Here is a 20,423-nt window from a genome sequence, read left to right on the forward strand (position 1 = left end):
CCACCTGGGAAGGGAGAAAAGACAGTCACTGTTGTTTATGATCAGTTTTTATATCAACAGGCTCTAAGTCTGTGGAATGTTTCCTAAAATTTGCAATTACTTCTCCAGTAAACAACTCCGTAAAATATAACTGCTCTGACTCTGGCCTTGCTGAACATTTGCAATAAGGTTTGGAGCAGAGGTATCACCACAAACTGCTTTACGAGCAGCAGATCTGAGAGAGGCCGCATGGTCAGCGGTCAAAATTAAACGAGTGTGTCGTTTAGGGTCAAACTCTGACCCTTTCTGACCTGGGAAATATTTGTCATCACCAGAATCATCCTCGGGGGCAGAGGGAAAAGTATATGGTGGCGGAGATCGATCTAACAAAATTGAATCACCCTGTGGTTTATTAAGTAGAGGATAGAGAGGACGCCGGACAGGGTATTGGCCATTTACCTGTAGACGGTGCTCCCTATCCTCTTTCTCTTTTATTTCCTTAATTTCTTAATTTTTCATTTCTTGCGCTTTCAGACAGATATTTTTGCTCTGTTCTGTGTCTGCTAAAGCTTGCTCTTTCCTCACTCTCTCATGTGCTTCTTTCAACCACATTCGTACACAGGCAAACATATCTGGTCTACTTTTGCGCCTAAACACACATTGTTCCACATACTGAACTTTTCTAAGATTGAATGACCCATTTATTGGCCATTGTAAATCAGGATCCTTTCTTGTATATTTATTCCATAATGCAATATACATTATGGAAGAAATACAATTTTTAATGTACATATACCTATTTGGTGTCCCCTCGGGTGCAGCCTGCTGATTTGGTTCTAAATCCATATTGGTACCTCCAAGAAAGCAACACAAGTCAAAAATATTATAGTATACACTTGTGACAAGTGCATGAAACTACTGGCTTGGCTCGAACGCCGGGATAGGGAGAGATCCTGGGTGGCGGGGTGAAGGACGAATCGGGATCCTTGGTATCTACCGGCATTTGTATAGCGGAGGCTTTTGCGGCAAACTATGAGAAAATCTACACGCCGGTGTGCACTAGGACAGAGCAGGACTGTGAGGAGTTCCTTCGGAACTTCGCGTTGCCCACACTGTCTCAGGAACAGTCAGACCGTCTGGAAGCTGTGACTTCACGGGGGAGGAACTAGGCGAAGCCTTTAACTCCCTTCAGGCGGGAAAGCGCAGGGTCCCAATGGGCTCCCAGTGGAAATATATAAGTTACAGGCCAATGTGGTCATCGACCCCCTGGGGCGGATGTTCCTTGAGGCTCGGGATGTGGGGACGCTTCCGCCGGATCAGCGAGAAGCAATGATCGTGGTCATCCATGAGGCTGGGAAGCCGGCTGACCAGTGTTCGTCTTATCGACCTATCTCGCTGCTCAACGTGGAGGCCAAGGTATTGGCAAATCCTTGGCGACGAGATTGCTTTTGGTTTTGCCGGACCTGATCCACGTTGACCAGTCTGGTTTCATGCCCCGCAGGAGCACTCGGCACAATTTGAGATGGTTATACGGGGTCCTATACATGACTGAGGATGTGGGCAGCACTCAAACGGCCTTGATGGCGCTGGACGCCTCAATGGCCTTTGATAGCATTGAGTGGCCATACTTATTCCAGGTCCTCCAGAGGCTGGGCTTCGGCCGGTTTTCTGCAGCTGGGGGCGCCTGCTGTATGAACAGCCGGTGGCGAGGGTGAATGGGGCGATGTCCCGAGTAATTTCCCTGCGCAGGGGTACCAGACAAGGGTTCCTCCTGTCCCCTCTCTGCCCTGGCCCTCATGCCACTGGCGCATTGGATTCGGAGGGACAGGTCTTTTTAAGGCCTGGCACTTAATGACGAGTGGGAGAAGCGTATATCATTATACACAGACGACATCGTCCTCTATATGGCCAGACCTTACCACTCAATAGCGCAGGCACTCCAGCTCTTCAAATTGGTCGGCAGCTACTCTGGCTATAAGATTAATTGGGCCAAATCTCTCATCTATCCCATCTCGGGTCCTCCTCCAAGGATCCCGAGGAGCTGCTCGGCCTCGATAGTGGTGGGCGGATTCACATACCTGGGGGTGTACGTCACCAGGAACAGGGCGGACTTCTTCTCCCAAAATCTAGAGCCCCATCTGGCGCGGCTGGCGTCGGATGTGACCCACTGGCGGTCTTGGCATCTCACCCTGATGGGACAGGCCGCGCTATTTAAGATGTTAGCACTGCCGCGACTCCTATACATCCTACAAAATACGCCATACTCGGTTCCGAGCGGGATGTTTAGGCACATATCCCAAGCTGTGCAAACATTACTATGGGAGGGTGGGAACCCGAGGATCGCGATGCGTAAGCTCACAAGAGGGGTATACCACGGGGGGCTGGCCCTCCCGGACGTCCAATTATACTACTGGGCTTCCCAACTGCAAGTGATCAACGATTGGGTCTATGCGCCGACCTCGGGGCCAGCGTACCGAATGGATAGATATGCGATGCCGGGTGGTAACTATGAGCCGCTTCATTACTCGCGAAGGCTGCGTGGGGAGCTGCCCTCGCACGCGGGGGTCGTGCTCCAATGCTGGCTGGAGGCCAATAAATTCCTGGGGTGGACAGGCACCTTAACGGGCAGGACCCCTCTATGGCTCGGAGACCAGCTAGCGGAGGTGAGGAGGCTGACAGGCTTTAAGGGGTGGAAATTAATTGGGTTTGAGTACCTGGATGATGTATGGAAAGGGAATGCCCCTAGATCCTTTGACTACCTACAATGAGAATACCAGCTGCAAGACTCTCATTACTACCACTACCTACGCCTCACACATGCCCTGCGCTCCCACATACACTCCGACCCTTCGATCCCAGAATATTCTCCCATGAAAGACAGGCTCCTCCTTGATCACATCTACCATCTGCCAAAAGCTCATAAACAACATACCTCACCCTCTCGTGTCTCTTCGGTCGAGATGGGTGAGAGATATTGGAGAACTAGAGGAAGAGGATTGGCAGGAGGCCCTGCAAAGTCCCTGTGAAATTGCAATTCAGACCAGGTTCCGCCTCGTTCAATGAAAGATTTTGCATCGGGTGTATTACCCGTGTGCACACCTGTTCTCGTGGGGCAAGAGCCTGTCCCCGCTGTGTGTGAGGGGTTGTCAGGGAGCAGGGACATTTTACAATATTCTCTGGGAATGCCCGAACATAGTGCCCTTCTGGACTAAAGTGGTACACACAATGGCAACAGTGGTGGGGTCGCCGGTCCCTGTGGAGCCTAGGTGGCTTTTACTTATGATTAAAGGGCCCACGGGCTGGTCCAGGTATAATGAGATTTGGCTGGCCATAACAGCCGGGGTGGCGAAACGCAACATCGCCAGTTGCTGGGTGGCGCAGGCGCCCCTGCAATGGGACCAACGGCTGCGAGATCTGGACTGGTGTCAGAAGGCTGAGGAAACGATATACAAGTCCAGGGGATGCATAAAGAAGTGGAAGAGGATATGGGGGCCTTGGCGGACGTACCGGGCCGGGTAGGGAGGGGGAGGGGGAGTAAGTGTAACCCAGCCCGTGTACTGTCAAGCTTGCCTGTGATTGTACCATGTAATGTTGATATCCTTCATGTCTTTTGATCACGCTGTACGATGAATATGAACATGAGCAATGTTAATAAAAAGAGTTACAAAAAATATATATTATAGTATATATAATATTATAACAAAGTAGTACTTAACGCAAATATTGTACCGTTCAAGAATTCACAATTTAGAGAAAAATCTCCACATTGCCTGCCTATATAAAATGCAATTTATATATACCCAAATCAAACCAGAATCTTTGGCCAAACAAATCAAGAAGTGTTGCATCCAATTACCTTACCAAACAAAAGTCTCCAGCCTCCAACTGCCAAGTTCTGAATCGACCAAGTGGTCAATGTAAGACGAACGCCAAAAGGGATCTCAGTTGGAGACCGGCGCCACCTGGAGGGTAAGATCGGGAAAAACGGAAAAGCACTTCGGCCTGCAAAGACAAGGGTCTCCTCATGCAGTGTACATCCTTAGCGAGATTCCAAACCTCCTTCAAGACCAGGCATCAGGCATCCGAGTCGCCGATGAGCCCCACGTAACGGGCGTCAGTTTGTGGGGGTGAGCCTTTTCAGGGGCCCACTGGTGCAGGGGTTCGCCCTTTTGCGCACTGGTCCTTTAGACTGACAAAGTAGAGATTGGCACGGAACCTGTATTATTAAACAGATAGTTTATTAGGACTCATGAGTGGAACTACATCGATACATAACCCTCAGGCAACGTATGAGGCAGCACATGGAGTAAAGAAACCATGGTGCTTATATACACCTTTTACTGCAGTGTAAGCATGGAATTTCAAAAAGAGGCAGTACAAGTGTACACACAAATAACTAGTTACATATAAGGATACATGTGAATCGCTTAGTCAATAGAGTGGGAGGAGTTACAATAGTCTGACATTAGTTAAAATAGCCTGACAGTTAAGTGTGTAACAGGTGCATCCTAGCAGTAAAGGCCTCACTGAGCATGTGCAGTGCTCTGGCTCAGTGCTAAAAGAGTTAACTATAGATGGTGACTCAGGCGAAATAGAGAAGCAGGCCACAGCGAAGACGGGGAAGCACATGGCAAATACATGGCTAACTAAAATGGATGCCACAAACAAAATGGATTCAGCTCATGCTAACAGTGATCCCTACCAAGTTTCCACAGCCAATTAAGGGTCAATAGAGTCAACAAGGGCTGTTCTTATTGGAACATGACCAAGGATTATTTGGATATGTCTGGCTGTTATCTGGGGTGGCATGGTGGGCAAAGCACAAAGGACCGGGATGCAGGAAGCACATGGCAAATACATAGCTAACTAAAATGGATGCCACAAACAAAATGGACTCAGCTCATGCTAACAGTGATCCCTGCCAAGTTTCCACAGCCAATTAAGGGTCAATAGAGTCCACAAGGGCTGTTCTTATTGGAACATGACCAAGGATTATTTGGATATGTCTGGGTGTGGCAAAGCACAAAGGACCGGGATGCGGCCCTAGTAATTACTGGATGAGATGAGTTCAAGCATCCATCCATCAATTTTTTTGTTTACTTCAGCGCGATGCCTAGTCTTGACGGTTATGCCAAGGTGTGGGTCCCATGCCCCTTGTGCCACTGAAACCAAGCTACACTGACTGAAGAACCCCAACGAGGTCAAAACCGGTCTTGGACTACTTGTGTTTCTGGTTCAGAGAGGACCTTGCCTGACAGTTCCTGTTGCACTGTTCCTCTATGAGCAAGATCAAGGCAGATTATCATATGGCTGAGTCGAATTTGAGGTGGTAGAGTGTGCAGAAAAATGATGGCTTGGGATGCGGCCTTGAGTTACCAGTGGCTAGGATTTATTCAAGCTTCCACCCATCACTTTTACTTTTGTGGTCGTTACCAGGGCATTAAAACAGGAGTGTTCTAAGGGGGAGTGGCAAGAGATAGAGGGGTTATTTTTTACTTAGACAAAGCTATACGTTTTTCGTTCTTTTCAACTCTGCAAAATCCGATAAACTTTAAAAAAAATGTCATGAGTGATTGAAAATACACTGATAAAGCGGGTACAGCTGTTCCCAAAGGGATCGTCCAGACGAGAAGCCAAAACAGTATCCGCTATTTAATTACATCTCTCGGAACAGAACAGTCTTTAAACATTTTTTTTTTAATCAATCCAATTTTTGTCTCCTCTAATTGCATTAGCAAAATATTCCAGACCCCGGGTGTCCATATCGAAAAAGATCTGCCACCTAGTCTTGCTTTGATTAAAAAGATATGTCACCGAGGGTGAATTGAGTTAAGAACATAAGAAGCCTTGGTACTGCGCGGGTTCAGATGCTCCTAAGCTCGACCCTTACACAACCCAGCCAGCTTCCGAGTCCCCAGTTGTGCTCCTAGTCCGCCTCAAAAGCAAGAGTATTGTTCTGCATTCCTATGCAGAGACTTTGTGCTGATTCCTAATATCCGACTACTAACCTTCCACGCTGCATGTGTGCTTCACATTTTCAAGGGCCAGAGCCATTGTTTACAAGGATACTCTCGTTGTCAGTTCTATCAGCTGGTTATGGCAAACGTATAGAGGAATGGGGGCTTGATGCTGCTAGTATGAGCCAGTCAGTCAGAATTCATATTTATTTCACAGATCTTTCTTTCATGCTTTCAGTACCATTTTTGAACTAGTCTATTGCCAGTTTCTTGTTAATGTTGATTAGTGACTTGGGAGCTTTTAGGGGCCTGTGGGACTGTGTGACTGTGTAACAGCTTCACGACTTAGTTTAGATTATATTACCAACAATCCTTTTTTTATTGTTTGATGACTCGACACATCAGCTAATTCTTATTCTTTAATGTATTTCTGTAAAAGGGAAACTTCTGAGCTTCTTACAATTAGTGTTGAATAAAACGAGAATGTATTTTGCAGAGCTGAAAAAATGGTATGATTATGTTCACTTTTACTTAGGTGTTAGATTTCATTGTTGCATCTATTTGTTCTATCAATGCAATTATTTTAATTTTATCGTACACTTTGTTTTGATTTCGTTTCAAATGCAGCCACCAGATCAAGTCTCTGCAGTACAGTAGCACAGGAGACGTTATCCTAGTTGTGGCTGGAAATTCCCAGGCTAAGGTGCTTGACCGAGATGGTTTCCAAGTCATGGAATGTGTCAAAGGAGACCAATACATTGTGGATATGGCAAAGACAAAGGTAAACATGCTCATATGTTGTGGTCATTAGTGTGAAGTCTGTCCCTGCTACACATTTGCTTTTGTTGATAACTTGAAACCTATGTGACAAGTAAACGAACTTTAAATGTATCCAAGTCAAATTTGCATCTGGTTCTTTTAGACCCTGGATGCTTACAGACTCCTTTACATTCGGAACTTCACCCTTGTTCTCCACTGTCCCAAACCTAAAGAATTCAGTTCTCTCGTATGTGGCCTTCTCTTGTTTGAAGTCCCCGTTTCTGTTATTATGGCACCCATTAAACTACTAGACATTTAGGGTGTCCACCTCGCTCCTTGTTATCAGGATCTCAAGCTTTCAGACCTTAGATTTCTGCTAAATAATTCGGACTGCGGACTTCTAACTTTTGAATACTCTAGACACCAGACGATAGCCAGAAATTGTACTGTAATCGCTCAAGTGCAACAGGAAGTGGAGCTCACAGTGGCTTCATTCTGCTTCAGGAAGTGAGCCTCCTCACATCAGTTCCTTCTTTTCCCCGCCCTTCGATATGGATCTAGAGCGCCACTCTAAACTTTCCCAATGTTTCATTGACTTCCAAATTGTTATTCCTAAATGACTCTGTGTGCTTGGGATATTTTTCACTTATAGTCCTGTTTTAAAGCATGCCGCACATGCAGTAAGATGCTGTTGGTCACGCAGCCACGGGACATTTGCCAATGGAGCTTAGGATCCAAGCATGACTCAAGCCCCGCAACAAATACCTCCTGATGCAGCCAAAGGCCAATCAGGGATGCAAAACTCTATTCCTTAGCACATGCAGCAGGTACAGTCTGGCCCAGTTCACCGTCCTCTTGTAAGTCAAAGACAAAGTCAAAAGAAAAGTCTTGTTGCAGCATTCAAAATGTATTCCACTCCCTTCCAGCACTCCCGCTCCAGGGAGAAGTCACTCAGACTATGTTCCAAAGACCCGACTCTGCCAGGGTGGTTAGCTTCTGAGCCTATTTCGATACAGATGTCAATATACCCTGAATTCTCCAGGCAATTGACAACTCGGCAGCAGATTGAGACCTTCAAATGGGCAATGCTGCAGCTTTTTCAAAAATGGTTCTGGGTCTTTCTAGTTCTCCTTTGGGCCCAGTGGATCTGTCGGACATCCTAAGGCAGGGCCTTCCCCATTGCTGACTGACCCCTCTTGACCAGGCCATGCTTTTATTCCTTTGCTGCAGGCCTCATTGGTTCTGACCAGTTAACCATCGGCTGCTGCTCCAGATGTGCTGGTTTTCTTATCCATCCCTGGCACCGGTTTTTGATCCAGAACTGGGTTTGATTAGATCTCAGCCTTTTTTTGATCTGAACTGAGTCTGACTAGATATCCGCTTATGCCACGTTACAAGATCACTATTTGCAGGCTATGGTCTGAGAGGAATTCCATACAGTACCTCTTCCTCCACCCAGTATTACAGAGACCTTGAAGCAATTTTCGGTTCTCATTACGAAGGAATCCAGGGTCTTGAACATGTTCCACTCGGGGAGCACTCACAGCCCACGCTGAATACAATCGAATCTCTAAAATAAGAACTAAAAAGAGAGATTAATCTGGCAAAGCGAAAGCACAGGGAAAAACTAGCGTGCTCCATACTCCATGCAAGCAAATTGCAGAATTCGAAAGATTTTTGGGCAAAAATAAACTTTATGCTAAATGGCAAACATCGCCAGTTTAACTCAGACATGATGGACCAGCTCTGGAGTAGTCACATCGACCATTTGTACAACTCCTCGTACAATTCACCTACGGACAATAACATCGAGCATCTTGTGGAGCTTCTCCGGTCCAGCCCGAGTAAAATGCCAGTTCCAAAAATCACTGGGAATTTACCGACACCAAAGACTACAGGAGACATGGAATTGTTCTCACAAAAGCAAGTCTCAAATACTATAAAATCATTGAGAGCAGACGCAGCGCCCGGTCCAAACGGACTTCCCAACGCCTTATTTAGGAAAGACCCATCATTTTGGGCCAGTCAACTAACACCTTTATTTGGTCAGATTCTAAAGACCGGAAACATTCCCGAATCATGGAGAGGCAGCATTCTGCATCCTATCCATAAATCCGGGTCCCGCTCAGACCCTAACAACTACAGGCTTATAGCCTTAATAGACGTGGATCTACGCTTCCAACTTGTTGGCAGAACTGGAATCCTGGGTGAGCAGTACAGGGATAATTCCCCGGACACAAACAGGCTTTCGGCCAGGACTGGGCACCTTGACAAATCTATCAGCGTTAACCCTCCTCGTTAACAAAGCTATCAATAACTCCACCCCGCTGTACACTTGTTTTCTGGACCTAAAAGCAGCCTTTGATAAAGTGCCTAGATCTAATCTTTGGGCCAAAATGAAAGCCTGGGACGTGCCGCCAAAGTTGTTGGGAGCAATTATCGAGCTATACACAGATACTTGGGTCCAAGTGAAAAAAGGAGATGGGCGACGCCTGACAAGGAAATTCCATACAACCAACGGTTTAAAACAAGGCTGCGTTCTGGCCCCCAGCCTCTTTAACATCTATACCGCAGACCTAGAAAGTGACCTAAGCACCATCCAGGGAGACCCACCAAAATTGGCCCACTCACCTATAACAAGTCTCCAATACGCAGACGACATTGTGCTCCTTTCAAAAACCCCCATCGGTTTACAACGCTTGATCTCCAAACTGTCGCAGTACCTCGCGAACGCACAACTGATTACAAACCTAAAGAAAACTAACATCATATGCTTCGGTGGTTCCGGAAAAAAAAAAAAATATTTCGTCTGGAGGATAAATTCTACCCCTTTAATCCAGGTAGATCATTATAAATACCTGGGAATCTTACTGGACCACCGTTTAAAGTTTAAACAGCACCTAGAACATGGGGAATCCAAAGCAAAGCAGCTTCAATTTGCTTTCAAAACTGTTCAAAAGCAATTAAAAGGTCATTCCACCGGCCACATCCTTAACATCGTAGCCGCCAAATTTCTGCCATCATTGACATACGGCTCTGAACTACTGGCAATCCGGGACGCCACAGCGTTAAATCTCGCCCAATCTAGGCTGTTTAAAACTCTTTTCTCAATCCCGAGACATATTTCGCAAGCCCAAATTCGTTTGGAGTTCGGTCTCACTAACCAGCTCCCAGCAAGACAAGGAGCACTCGCCAAATATTATTGACGTATGAGGGACGCAGAAGACGAATCCCTGGCCCACTTATGCTGGTTAGAAGTCGAAAAACAGGCCGGGCTACCAGACTCAACATACAAGATCTTGAGGCAAGCTTTGGAGACATTAAAACTAGAAGAATCTTGGCGTCTGCCCATGACATATTACGCCTTCAAACTGATAACCAAGAAAGCAGTCAAAAAATCATCACTATTCATGGACAAAGCAGCAGTGGCTGGCAAAAGCCATGCCTGGATCGTTTTGCCGTCATATACCTACCTAAAACCACAGGATTATCTGAAAGAATGCTTCAGGGACCACTATAAAAGGAAACTAAGCCTTTTAAGGCTGGGTTGCTTCTCGTCCAAAGACCTCACTCCCAAATGGCTACGGCTGTGGGCAACTCCCGAGTGCCGCCTCTGTGGCAACAGCGCAGAGTCTTTACTGCATCTTATATGCATATGCCCTGCACTTCAAAATCTAAGAAAAACGCTTCTTCGATCTCTCTTAAGAGAAGCCCAGGTGAGAACTTGCAGGGCGGCGGTAATAAGATGCCTAAGCGGTTCTTGGATAGAACTCTCATGTAAAACCATAACATTTTTGAACCTCGCCGCCATAGAGTTGGAAAAAAAAGCACCCCCCAAAGAGTTCTCCGGACAATAGACCAGGCTTTGGCAGACCATAGACTTTTCCACTCCCCCCCTTTCCTGCAAACGGTTGTCTTTTTGTATTATTCGTAAAAAAATAACGAGCCTTTTGGTTTGTATAATCATTATTCTTTTAAACTTTTTCCTTTTATCATGAGTCAAAATTAATGTGTCCTCTGCAAGAACTCACATCATTTGTTTATCCTTTTCCTTTTAGACCTTTTTTCTGCTACTTTTGTAGAGCATGATATCAACTTTTTTTTTTTTTAAAAGCAAAAACTTTTATTGCATCATTCAGTTACACTGCAGAATGCCTACAACCCGATGGGCCGGCCGCTATCTCGTGGTCGAGTTCTCGATGGACCACAACACAGATTTCCAAAGGTTATTCATCAATACATATCACAGTACAGGTGTCACAATAACATGGCGCGGCAGTTACCGCAGTATTCCAGGCATTAGTTGTTTTTGATTTCCCATTTTTCAACCAAATAAACAAACAAATTAACTGTTAGGAACAAGAGTGTGGTCATTTCGTAATTGAATACTGATCATCCGTAAGCAACTTCCCTAGGTGTCCCATGATAGAGCCTGGCGTAAGCACATCATTCCCCGTCAGGGTCCATTCTGTATCCAATCACGTAGGCCTCTAACGTGGAGTATCATGCACCTCCTGCCCCGTAAGCCTGCGAAGCCACCTAGAAAGGGTCCCCTTTCCTAAATCCCTCCCACATCGCTGTTATAGAACATATAGTGCGCTGTCACTCCTCCCCTTCAATGATATCAACTTTTAACTTGATTTAAAGTTTATTTTGTGTTGTTTTTATGATGTAAATACTGCTTGCATGGTGGTAAGTCTACCCTTTTATGATTTTTAAAAAAATCAAATAAAGTACTTAAACACACTCGGGGAGGATGATGATGACGTGGTCGATTTGCTCCCCATCACTAAATTTATGCTGGGCTATAGCTTGACCTTCAAAGTGCTAGTGCTCTAGATACTTCACCTAACATTGAATTGGACTTGTCCTTGGTCTACTGAGGAGAGCTTCTGTTTCGCAGTATTGGTACGCATGGCCATGGAGTATAGGCGTTGAAGTTGCTTACGTTGGAGTCTAAGGGAAACCTGCTCATGGAAAAATATATAAGTAGGTCCTTCCACCTCGGACCCTTTGCTGCCTTTTAACAAAAAAAATTCTTTTGTGGCGAATTTGGCCAAGATTTGCTCGGTGCCACCAGTTAGTAGTCTAATAGTCAGATGCAACAAGTCTGCCCTTGGGGATCCAGCCAACTTGGTGCAACGTGAAACACCTGAGATCATAGTGACACAGGCGTCTGCCAGTACTGCAAACCCCAATGCCTTCCCTACTCAGTCACATGGACAGGAATCGAAAGGCATTGATGCACTACGAAAGTAGGGTATTTTACTATGCCAGTGTGACTTCCAGGCCCTTGAATGCAGTTTGTATTTTCAGACTTGACATGCTTTCCTTCTTGGTCACAGCGAGCAAGATCTTGCCTATACTCCCAGATCAGTTTCATAATATTTTTGCAGACCGGGCATGAAGACCAAGATGTGGCTAAGTACATCTTGCGGGCCAAGCTGTACAACACAGACTGTTTCAGTGGTGTTATGGGCAGCAGTGTCGTGGTGGGACACTTTCTTTTTACCTTCCGGTCCTTTGGCCTCACATCTGCCCAACTGGACAGAAGAGTAGCAAGTAGACGCAAATGTTGGTGACTGCAGCCCATCTTATTAGGCCAGGGTTACATGTATTTTCATAATTCGATGACTGGCTGTTGAAGGTGGACTCACCTCAATCAGTCGTGGGCTAACTAAGATCGACTACAGCTTTGACTCCCCAGGAGTTTTCCATCAGAGTACCAAAATCCCATCTTAAGCTGGTGCAGAGGATTCCCTTTATAGGGGCTCTCCTGGGCATAGTGGCTTGCAAAACAGTTCTGCCCTCGCAGCAAGACCTGGACATTCAGTCTCTGATACTGATGTTTCAACCTTCTGCCTGTTTTCCAGCTCAGAACATTCTCAGGCGTATTGATCTTCTGGACTCATGCATCCTGCTGGTGCCTCATAACCAGATGCAAATGTAGGCTCTGTAGTGTAACGAATGTTCCATTCCAATGGTGGGCCTTCAGTGGGCCCAAAATTAGGATGTCTCTCGGACAAGATTTGTGTTTCAGATGAAACGGCCCTTTCCTCACTGTTTGGTACCGATGAGCAAGGCCTCCTTTGTTTTGAAAGTGGCATTCCCATTCCATGTAAGGCAGTCTATCATCATCCTTGTTTTTTTTATTTCTGCCTCACTGCTTGGAGGAGGAAGAGAGGCTTCATAGGTTGGTCTTAGTTTCCGATTTATAGGATTGAAGAGAATCAAATGGATGACTACATTTTTGTTGCATTGGCCGGTGCGGAGCAAGGGAGAGCAGTTTGGAAGAGAACCGTGTGCAGGTGGATTGTCCTATCTATCTATCTAACCCTGCTACGACTTAGCCAAGGAGTCTCTTAAGGGCCTGCAGGCTCATTTCACCAATGCAAATGCTGCAACTCTAGCCTTGCTGGGGGTTTTTCTGGATTAAACATCTGCCAAGTTGCTGCTTGGTTATCTGTATACCTTCACCAGACATTACTATATCGACTCTCTGGCCCACAAGGAACGAAATGTACCAATTCAGTCCGCCGGTTAGAAATACCCATCAAAAAAAGTCACTTAACCTTTCTTAAGGTCTTTCTAGTGGATAATCCACGTAACCAGAAATTCCTCACCTCCTACTCTAGTGGCAGTGCTTTGGACTAAACGTCATCTAGATCAGAATGTCTAACTTTAGTTGTTGAACAATCATTTGCCATTTGCTTCGTGTCTGTGGGCGTGGAAGATAGCTTGGTAACTGACATTGGCACATATATGTGTGCTTATATGCACCTGTATATTTTTAGAGGTGGGACAAGGCAATCACAGAGTCCGATGGCCTCCTCCAAGCGTGAAGGAACTTTTGGGTAAAAATGTCCGGATCCAGTCTACAACCCTGGGTATTTAAAAGGTTAAGAATCTGCAGTTAACTAGTGTAACCACCAGACATGGTGTTACAAAACTTAATAGGACAGTTTTGTGCATTTAGTCTTCGTTTCCTTCCTTTAAACCAAGGTGACTGACACATATAATAATTTCTAAAAGTATTGATCAAGTGAGGTGACCATCTTATAGACGTTTGCAGAATTATTTTTCATACAACAATTTGAGCCATTATTGACCTCAAAGTGCTGCACATATACAAGGGATCGAAAATAAATTAGCACAGTTAAATGATAATCAGTAGAATATGGATTAAAAAAATTGCATGAAAATCATTGAAATTCAGTATTGACGTGGATCGGAGGAACCAGGGAATGGTCAAAATTGCTGGCTTGACTCAAGATGGGTGGGAATAATGTAAGACGCATTTTCATGTAATTGGACCATTGGGCGCCGTGAGACGCGGTCTGAGTGCCAGAAGAGACCGACCTCATGTGTGTACGGAGATGTTGCACTGGAATGAATTCAGCATTAGAAGGAAAGGCTTGTTCCCAAGGAATGTTTTTCAAAAGTAAAGCTCGGGTTCTTTCTGAATGCATGAAGGCTGGTGACTCGGTCAGGCTGACCTCAACTGGTAAAGTATTCCAGATTCTCAGGGTGTAACCCAATATAATGGGCTTGCACGTTGTTGCCTTTCACAGTATGGAATTTCAAGACTTGGATTCTTTGCTACGTAATGCACAAGAGCCGCCGAAAAGCATAAACTTGATTTCAAGATATTGTTGTGTGTTTCCGTGAAAGGATGTGTATCTTTTGGCACACTGTCGGAATAATGTTGGGAGATTGAACAACGATGATGTGGTTGTAACAGCAGGTGTTGCTGGGGTGAGTCTGGCAGTTTGTAGTATACATTTCATGAAGATGATTTCAGAACGCCTTTCAGTGTGTCTTTATTTACAGAACTATAGACATAACGAGGCCCTGTGTAATATTCTATGAGTGAACTTACAGAATGAAGTCTTCTGGTCATTTAGCACACAGGTGTTCATTAACTTCCTTCACAACTTTCAAATAAATAAGCAAGTCAAGGTGACATTTCCACTTGAGCGTGGTACCCAGTTATTGTGCACTAACCACCAGCTTTGGCAGATCACCTTTGCAGCATGGCAGCAATACAGCTTTGGATGGAGAAGTTAGGCGTTTTAAGTGTAAATAGCAGTGTGACATACAATTCTCTATAGTTTCCAGGCATTAAGAGACCGCATCAAAGTACTTATTGGCTAAGATTCCCATTGTGTGCTTATTGTCGCCTCCATTTTGGTGGATTTAGGAATACATGTTTCTGACTATTGTTGCCATATGTGTGACATTGACATTAAAGAGCTGCATCTTGCGAGATGGGTGATGATGAGAGTGAAAGTTGTAAAGACCATTGGTTCTGGCTGAATTCTTTTTCCCACCATGAAGACTTGCCAAAGTTTAAGATTGTTTGGGATTTTACATTGTTGCATAGAAGTACACAAGTAGAGCCTTGGTTACAGACAGCTGTAACTTCCTCTAGATAGCAGACCTGGAAAATAAGATCCTCTGTTTCGGTGTCTTCTATTAAAAATGGTATTTGCTGAAAACTAGATATGTCACTTACTAGAGAGATGGACCCTGGAAAGCAATTATATACTTTCCTATAGAAGTGAATGATGAGAGCTGCATGTGCTACAGTTTTGTCATGAAACAGAATGTTGGCACTCTAGTTCATTGATTCATTAATCTTTATTTTCGTTGAAAAAAACATAAAAGATGCATAATAACAATTCATACATATTGATTAGTAAAACACAGTTAAAAATACAAAACATTCCATTGGTGCCGCGTTAGACAAATGCAGTTACTAAAATAGTTTCATTTGGAATTTTAAAAAACGGCAATCGATATATCAAATAAGATATGATAAAAATGCTAAGCTTACAGACCAATTTAATTGAAGAGAATATAAAATCCCGGTCGGGTTAGGAAGCTGCAAGTACTGGAAAGGTACATGTATATGAATGGAGCTTTCTCTCGTAGAATCTAAACCGCAACAAAAGTGCATGTGCTTATAAGCGACATTAACCCCTTGGTAATTCCGCCGCGGCTCTGGGGGGTGAGCGCTGCGCCGCCATGCTCGTAACGGAACGACGCCGTCATGAGTCACGGGCGAGCTGTGCTCATGCCGGCGTGGTTCCGTCACGACTCCTCCCACTCACTAATTCACAGGCAGGGAATCAGTGCTGCATGGGCGGAGCGGCCGCAGCATGACGGAACCAAGCCATCAGGAGCACATGCCGCCCGTGGTTCATGATGGCGTGGTTCCGTCATAAGCAGGGAAGGGGTTATGCAGCACGTAGCAAAACATTGAAGAGAATACAAAATCCAGGTTGTGTTAGGAAGATGCAAAATACTAAAAGAGCACATATACATGGATAAAGCTTTCTCTCATAGAATCTGAACAGCGACAAAAGTGCAAGAGCTCAAAAAGGGCTTATAAGCAACCCTGAGCAGCAAGTAGCATACACAGCAATACGTTCTGCCTAATCTCTAGGCCATTCTAAAGTGCAGATACAGGAAGGTGCATATTAAAATTTAAGGAAATATAAAATTGGTGTTCTAGTTGTGCATTCAAACACTGTTGGAAGCTGCAATAGAACACTAGGAAATCAACTGATAGGCAGCTGCGGATGTTGGAATTACACAGTTTACTCAGCGTATTAGACTTTGTTCTCACAAGGCTGAAGAAGATACTCTTTGTGGCTTCCCTTAAGCTTCTGGAGCCCCTTCCATAACCTCTATAAGAAAATCATGAGCGAAAACAGAGGGTCAGTATTTTTCACAGGGTAAAATCACCTTAGAACATACCAGAATTCCTAAAATTAGTTTGGTAGCACCAACAAATAATTTATATTGTGATTACAATCTGTTATCAGCCTATATATGGGCTCCTTTTTATGACTCTCAACAACTAGCATTCACTACCATCCATTTCAATGGGTTCTTTGTCCCCGAGTCCTGTAATGGCTGCAACGACATATTGTTCAGGTTGTGGCAAGTCAATTAGAATTGACTAGTCCCCTTTTACAGTGGCCAATCAGAGCATATCTGGATGCCAAGTGTCCAGCTATCTTTTTACCTCCTTCATGACCACAGAGTACCTCTGTAAAAAGTGAATTTCCAGAAGCATACTGTCTGAATAAAGTTCTGACTTTCTGTTACGTTTGATGTTATTTCATTCAGCAATTTTTTTTTTACCGCTGCTCAAAAATTCCTAGGGGAACTAACCTTTATGAAACATTATTAATAATAAATTGGTTATCCAAGTCTGATTCATTTTGCAGTTAACCCAGAAGTTGTTGCACCCTTCTATTTGTTGGTGGGTATGAACATCAACTCGTGAACTCCTCAATGAGTATATATCTTTTTGCGTCACAGTCACTGCTCTGCCATTGTTTGATGCCTTCTCCCACCTTGGGAATGCTAAGGGAAACTAAATCTAACCACTATCCAGTAACAAAAGGCTGCATTTTGATTGGAGAATAACCAGGAAGAAATGTAGTTCTACTACTCACCACAGAACAATCCTACATATCCCTCTCCATTGTTTCATATGCCTGTGTTTCCATAACATGTCTGTGAAGATTGAATCTTTTGTAATCAGCTGATAACATTGTCTGATGTCTTGGTGTATAAAAAAAGACTTTTGTCACTTACAAATTCACCCAATACTTGGCCTACGTGTTGATAATTTCAAAATGACCTTTCACACTTCACTACATGGAACTGGAGTCCTCAACTTTTTAAAAAGTGAAGTTACCTCTCTTTATTTCTGTCGATTTCCCCTCACAAAGCTTTGAACTCCTGGTGTTCAAGAAACTCCTCTCCAGCTTCATGTTTCTCTTTGGAGCCCATGTTGATTCTTGAGACAGTTTGTCTGGAGTTCACCAAGCCGTTGTATACTTCGGGGCCAGTGTCGGCCCTTAAGAGATTGTGTAACAAATTTTCAACATTGCTCTGGTTCCCTCTGGGATACCTCTCGCTTTACAAAAGAGTCAGGACCTCCAGAGACACCTTTACTGGTGTTTCCTCCATGGTGCATACAGGTTGCTCTGCCACCAGCACTGGGCCATGCTCCCACTCCTCTACCAGAGTCCTTGTGGTTTGTTGCTGCATTGGCACTGCCATAGGCTCCAGCAACAATGATCCGACAGTTGCACTTTAGGATGCACATATTCTACAGTGTTTTTTCCCATGTTGTGCTGCAAAATCAGTACAGCACAGCTTTCCCCTGCTGCTCCACTTCGTCAACATCAAAGTTTTCAGAGGACAGAAGCCAATTTGGGCTCAGATTCCAATGCCATTCAGATGTCCGAGGTAGTGCTACACGATGAAGATTAAGATGAGGAGGCAGGCAATTTACTTTCTCCAAATTATATTGATGCTGACCTCTGTCTCGACCTACAGCATGTCAGTGACCTTGACACAGAGTTTGATTCAGTTTATGTTTTTCCACTTGGTCATCATGCTTAAAAGAATGCTTCATTTGCTGTAAGTATAAGGAGAACTTCAGAATTGTTTAAGCTGCCTCTTCCAACTGGGTAAAGAAAAGCTGATTTGATTATGGAAATCTTTCATCCTGTGTCCACTACGTCTGAGCCCCTTTTTGCCTTTAGGGTGACCCTCTAGTCTTCCCTCAGCCCTGACTACTTAAGAGCCTAGCGCCGACGCGCACGATCATAACTGATTCTAAACATCATTGCGCTAGCGCTGGGTGAGAACTCTCATTGCTGCTAGGGATTTTAACCTCGTTGCTTTTTTAAAATTGTTTGCATTCTCGAGCATACTGTGCTCTGACTGTGCTCTGACTCCCCGGTTCACCGCAGCGATTCATGCTGTTTGTTGTGGAGGGAGAACAGAGCGCCTTCACTTCATGGTGGTGCCATTGCGGGCGGCCATCTTAGTAGGGTGACGCTCTAGTCTTCCCTTAGCCTTGACTACTTAAGAGCCTAGCGCCGACGCGCACGATCATAACTGATTCTAAACATCACTGCGCTAGCGCTGGATGAGAACTCTCATTGCTGCTAGGGATTTTAACCTCGTTGCTTTTTAAAAATTGTTTGTATTCTCGAGCATACTGTGCGCTGACTCCCCGGTCCACCGCAGCGATTCATGATGTTTGTTGTGGAGGGAGAACAGAGCGCCTTCACTTCCCGGTGGTGCCATTGCGGGCGGCCATCTGAGTAGGGTGACGCTCTAGTCTTCCCTCAGTCCAATCTATTTAATCCCCTGTCTTTATCGCGCAGCGGTTACGCGCAGCGGGAGCGCCGTAGACGCGCCGAAGAGGCGCCGAAGAGGCGCCTAAGGGAAGCCAGTCTGCGCCAGTCCGCGTCCAACCGCTCCCAGATCCCACGATCTCTGGAATTATGGTGGGCAATCCGATTACTTATGATTCCCAATGTTTACATGCCCTTAGATTAGCTACTAACCCCTACTGTCTGCATTCAGTACGCCCTATAGATAGCAAGAGCCGTTGTAAACACTGCGACTGGAAAGCATCCCTTAAAACCACAGGGAACCACGCTACCTATCGCAGCTGGAAGCTGCTTCTTCTTAATTGCAGATCAATGCCCAAACACCATATAGAGTTGGCCATGTTAATAGAAAATCTTTAAACCTGATGCCCTCTTCTTAACGGAAACTTGGCTCCAGCTGGAAGCCGATCCTACTACAATTTGGGCTACCCCACAGGGCTATACAATGAAGAGATCCGATAGCAATACGGGTAGAGGAGGAGGGTTAGCCATTATTTATAAAGAACAATATAAGTGTCGTACCACCCCCTCTACCACGTCAGCTTGCGAGAGCTTAATGTTCACCTTAGAACTATCCCCTACTAACACCTTTTCAGGCCTTCTGGTCTATCGACCGCCTGGAACGATCGGCCAGTTTGTTTCGAATATGACTGATCTAGCTGCCAACTTAGTGATTACATCGGCTAATTTTACTGTGCTGGGCGACTTAAATCTCCACCTAGATGACCCACTCGACTCAGCAGCTAACAGTCTTCGATTGAATCTTCAAGCTATTGTCCTGGCTCAAAAGGGATTCCTTCCTACTCACATAAAAGGTCATCTATTAGATCACATTTATAGTACCCTCGACAATTTAAATACTGAATCGCCTGTTCCATTGCCCTGGACCGATCATTTTTTTATACCATTTTCATGGACTACTACCAATTCCCTCCCTTTACAAGACCCAAAAAAACACTGGGGTAGGAAGTGGGCTACGCTTACCCTCCCCAAATGGGAATCAGCACTTGTTGAATCTAAACCTCCTGAGGTCACAAATCCTAATTTAGCCAACACTATTTTTAATAACTGGATTACTAACTCCCTTAATTTAGTACTCCCGAAAGTACCTCTGCCCTCTATAAAGAGGCAAAAAGTAGCCCCCTGGTACACTCCTAGACTAAGAGAAATGAAACTATCTTGTCGCAAACTTGAAAGAGCATGGAGACAAGATCGCTCTCAGATTAGGAAATCTGATTACAGAGCCGCAATTAGGCTATATCAAAAGGAAATTAAATCTGCCCAAGCCCAGTTTTACGATTTAAAGATTAATTTGGCAGCCAATGCTCCCAGAGAAATCTTTAAAATAGCCAAATCTTTGGTCTCCCTTCCCCCCGAGCGAATGTCATCAGATGGGGCATTAGCTCGCTGTAATAATTTAGCAACCTTCTTCTTCCAGAAGATTCAGACCATCTACTCTTCCTTTTCCACCGATGGAATTGAATTGGAGATTGCTACTACAGCTTGCCCAATCACCCCA

General features: G+C 44.8%; 1 protein-coding gene across 1 annotated transcript in view; it reads left to right on the plus strand.

Moving 5' to 3' along the window:
- WDR70 (WD repeat domain 70) overlaps window positions 1–20,423 on the plus strand; it is a 1,775,496-nt gene that overhangs the window by 425,076 nt on the left and 1,329,997 nt on the right. The window contains exon 7 of the mRNA XM_078674977.1: window positions 6,564–6,717. Within this exon, the coding sequence (XP_078531103.1) occupies window positions 6,564–6,717 (154 nt within the window). The remainder of the gene's footprint in view (window positions 1–6,563; window positions 6,718–20,423) is intronic.

Source organism: Lissotriton helveticus, chromosome 2_1 (genome assembly GCF_964261635.1).
Source record: "Lissotriton helveticus chromosome 2_1, aLisHel1.1, whole genome shotgun sequence".
NCBI classification, from domain to species: Eukaryota; Metazoa; Chordata; class Amphibia; order Caudata; family Salamandridae; genus Lissotriton; species Lissotriton helveticus.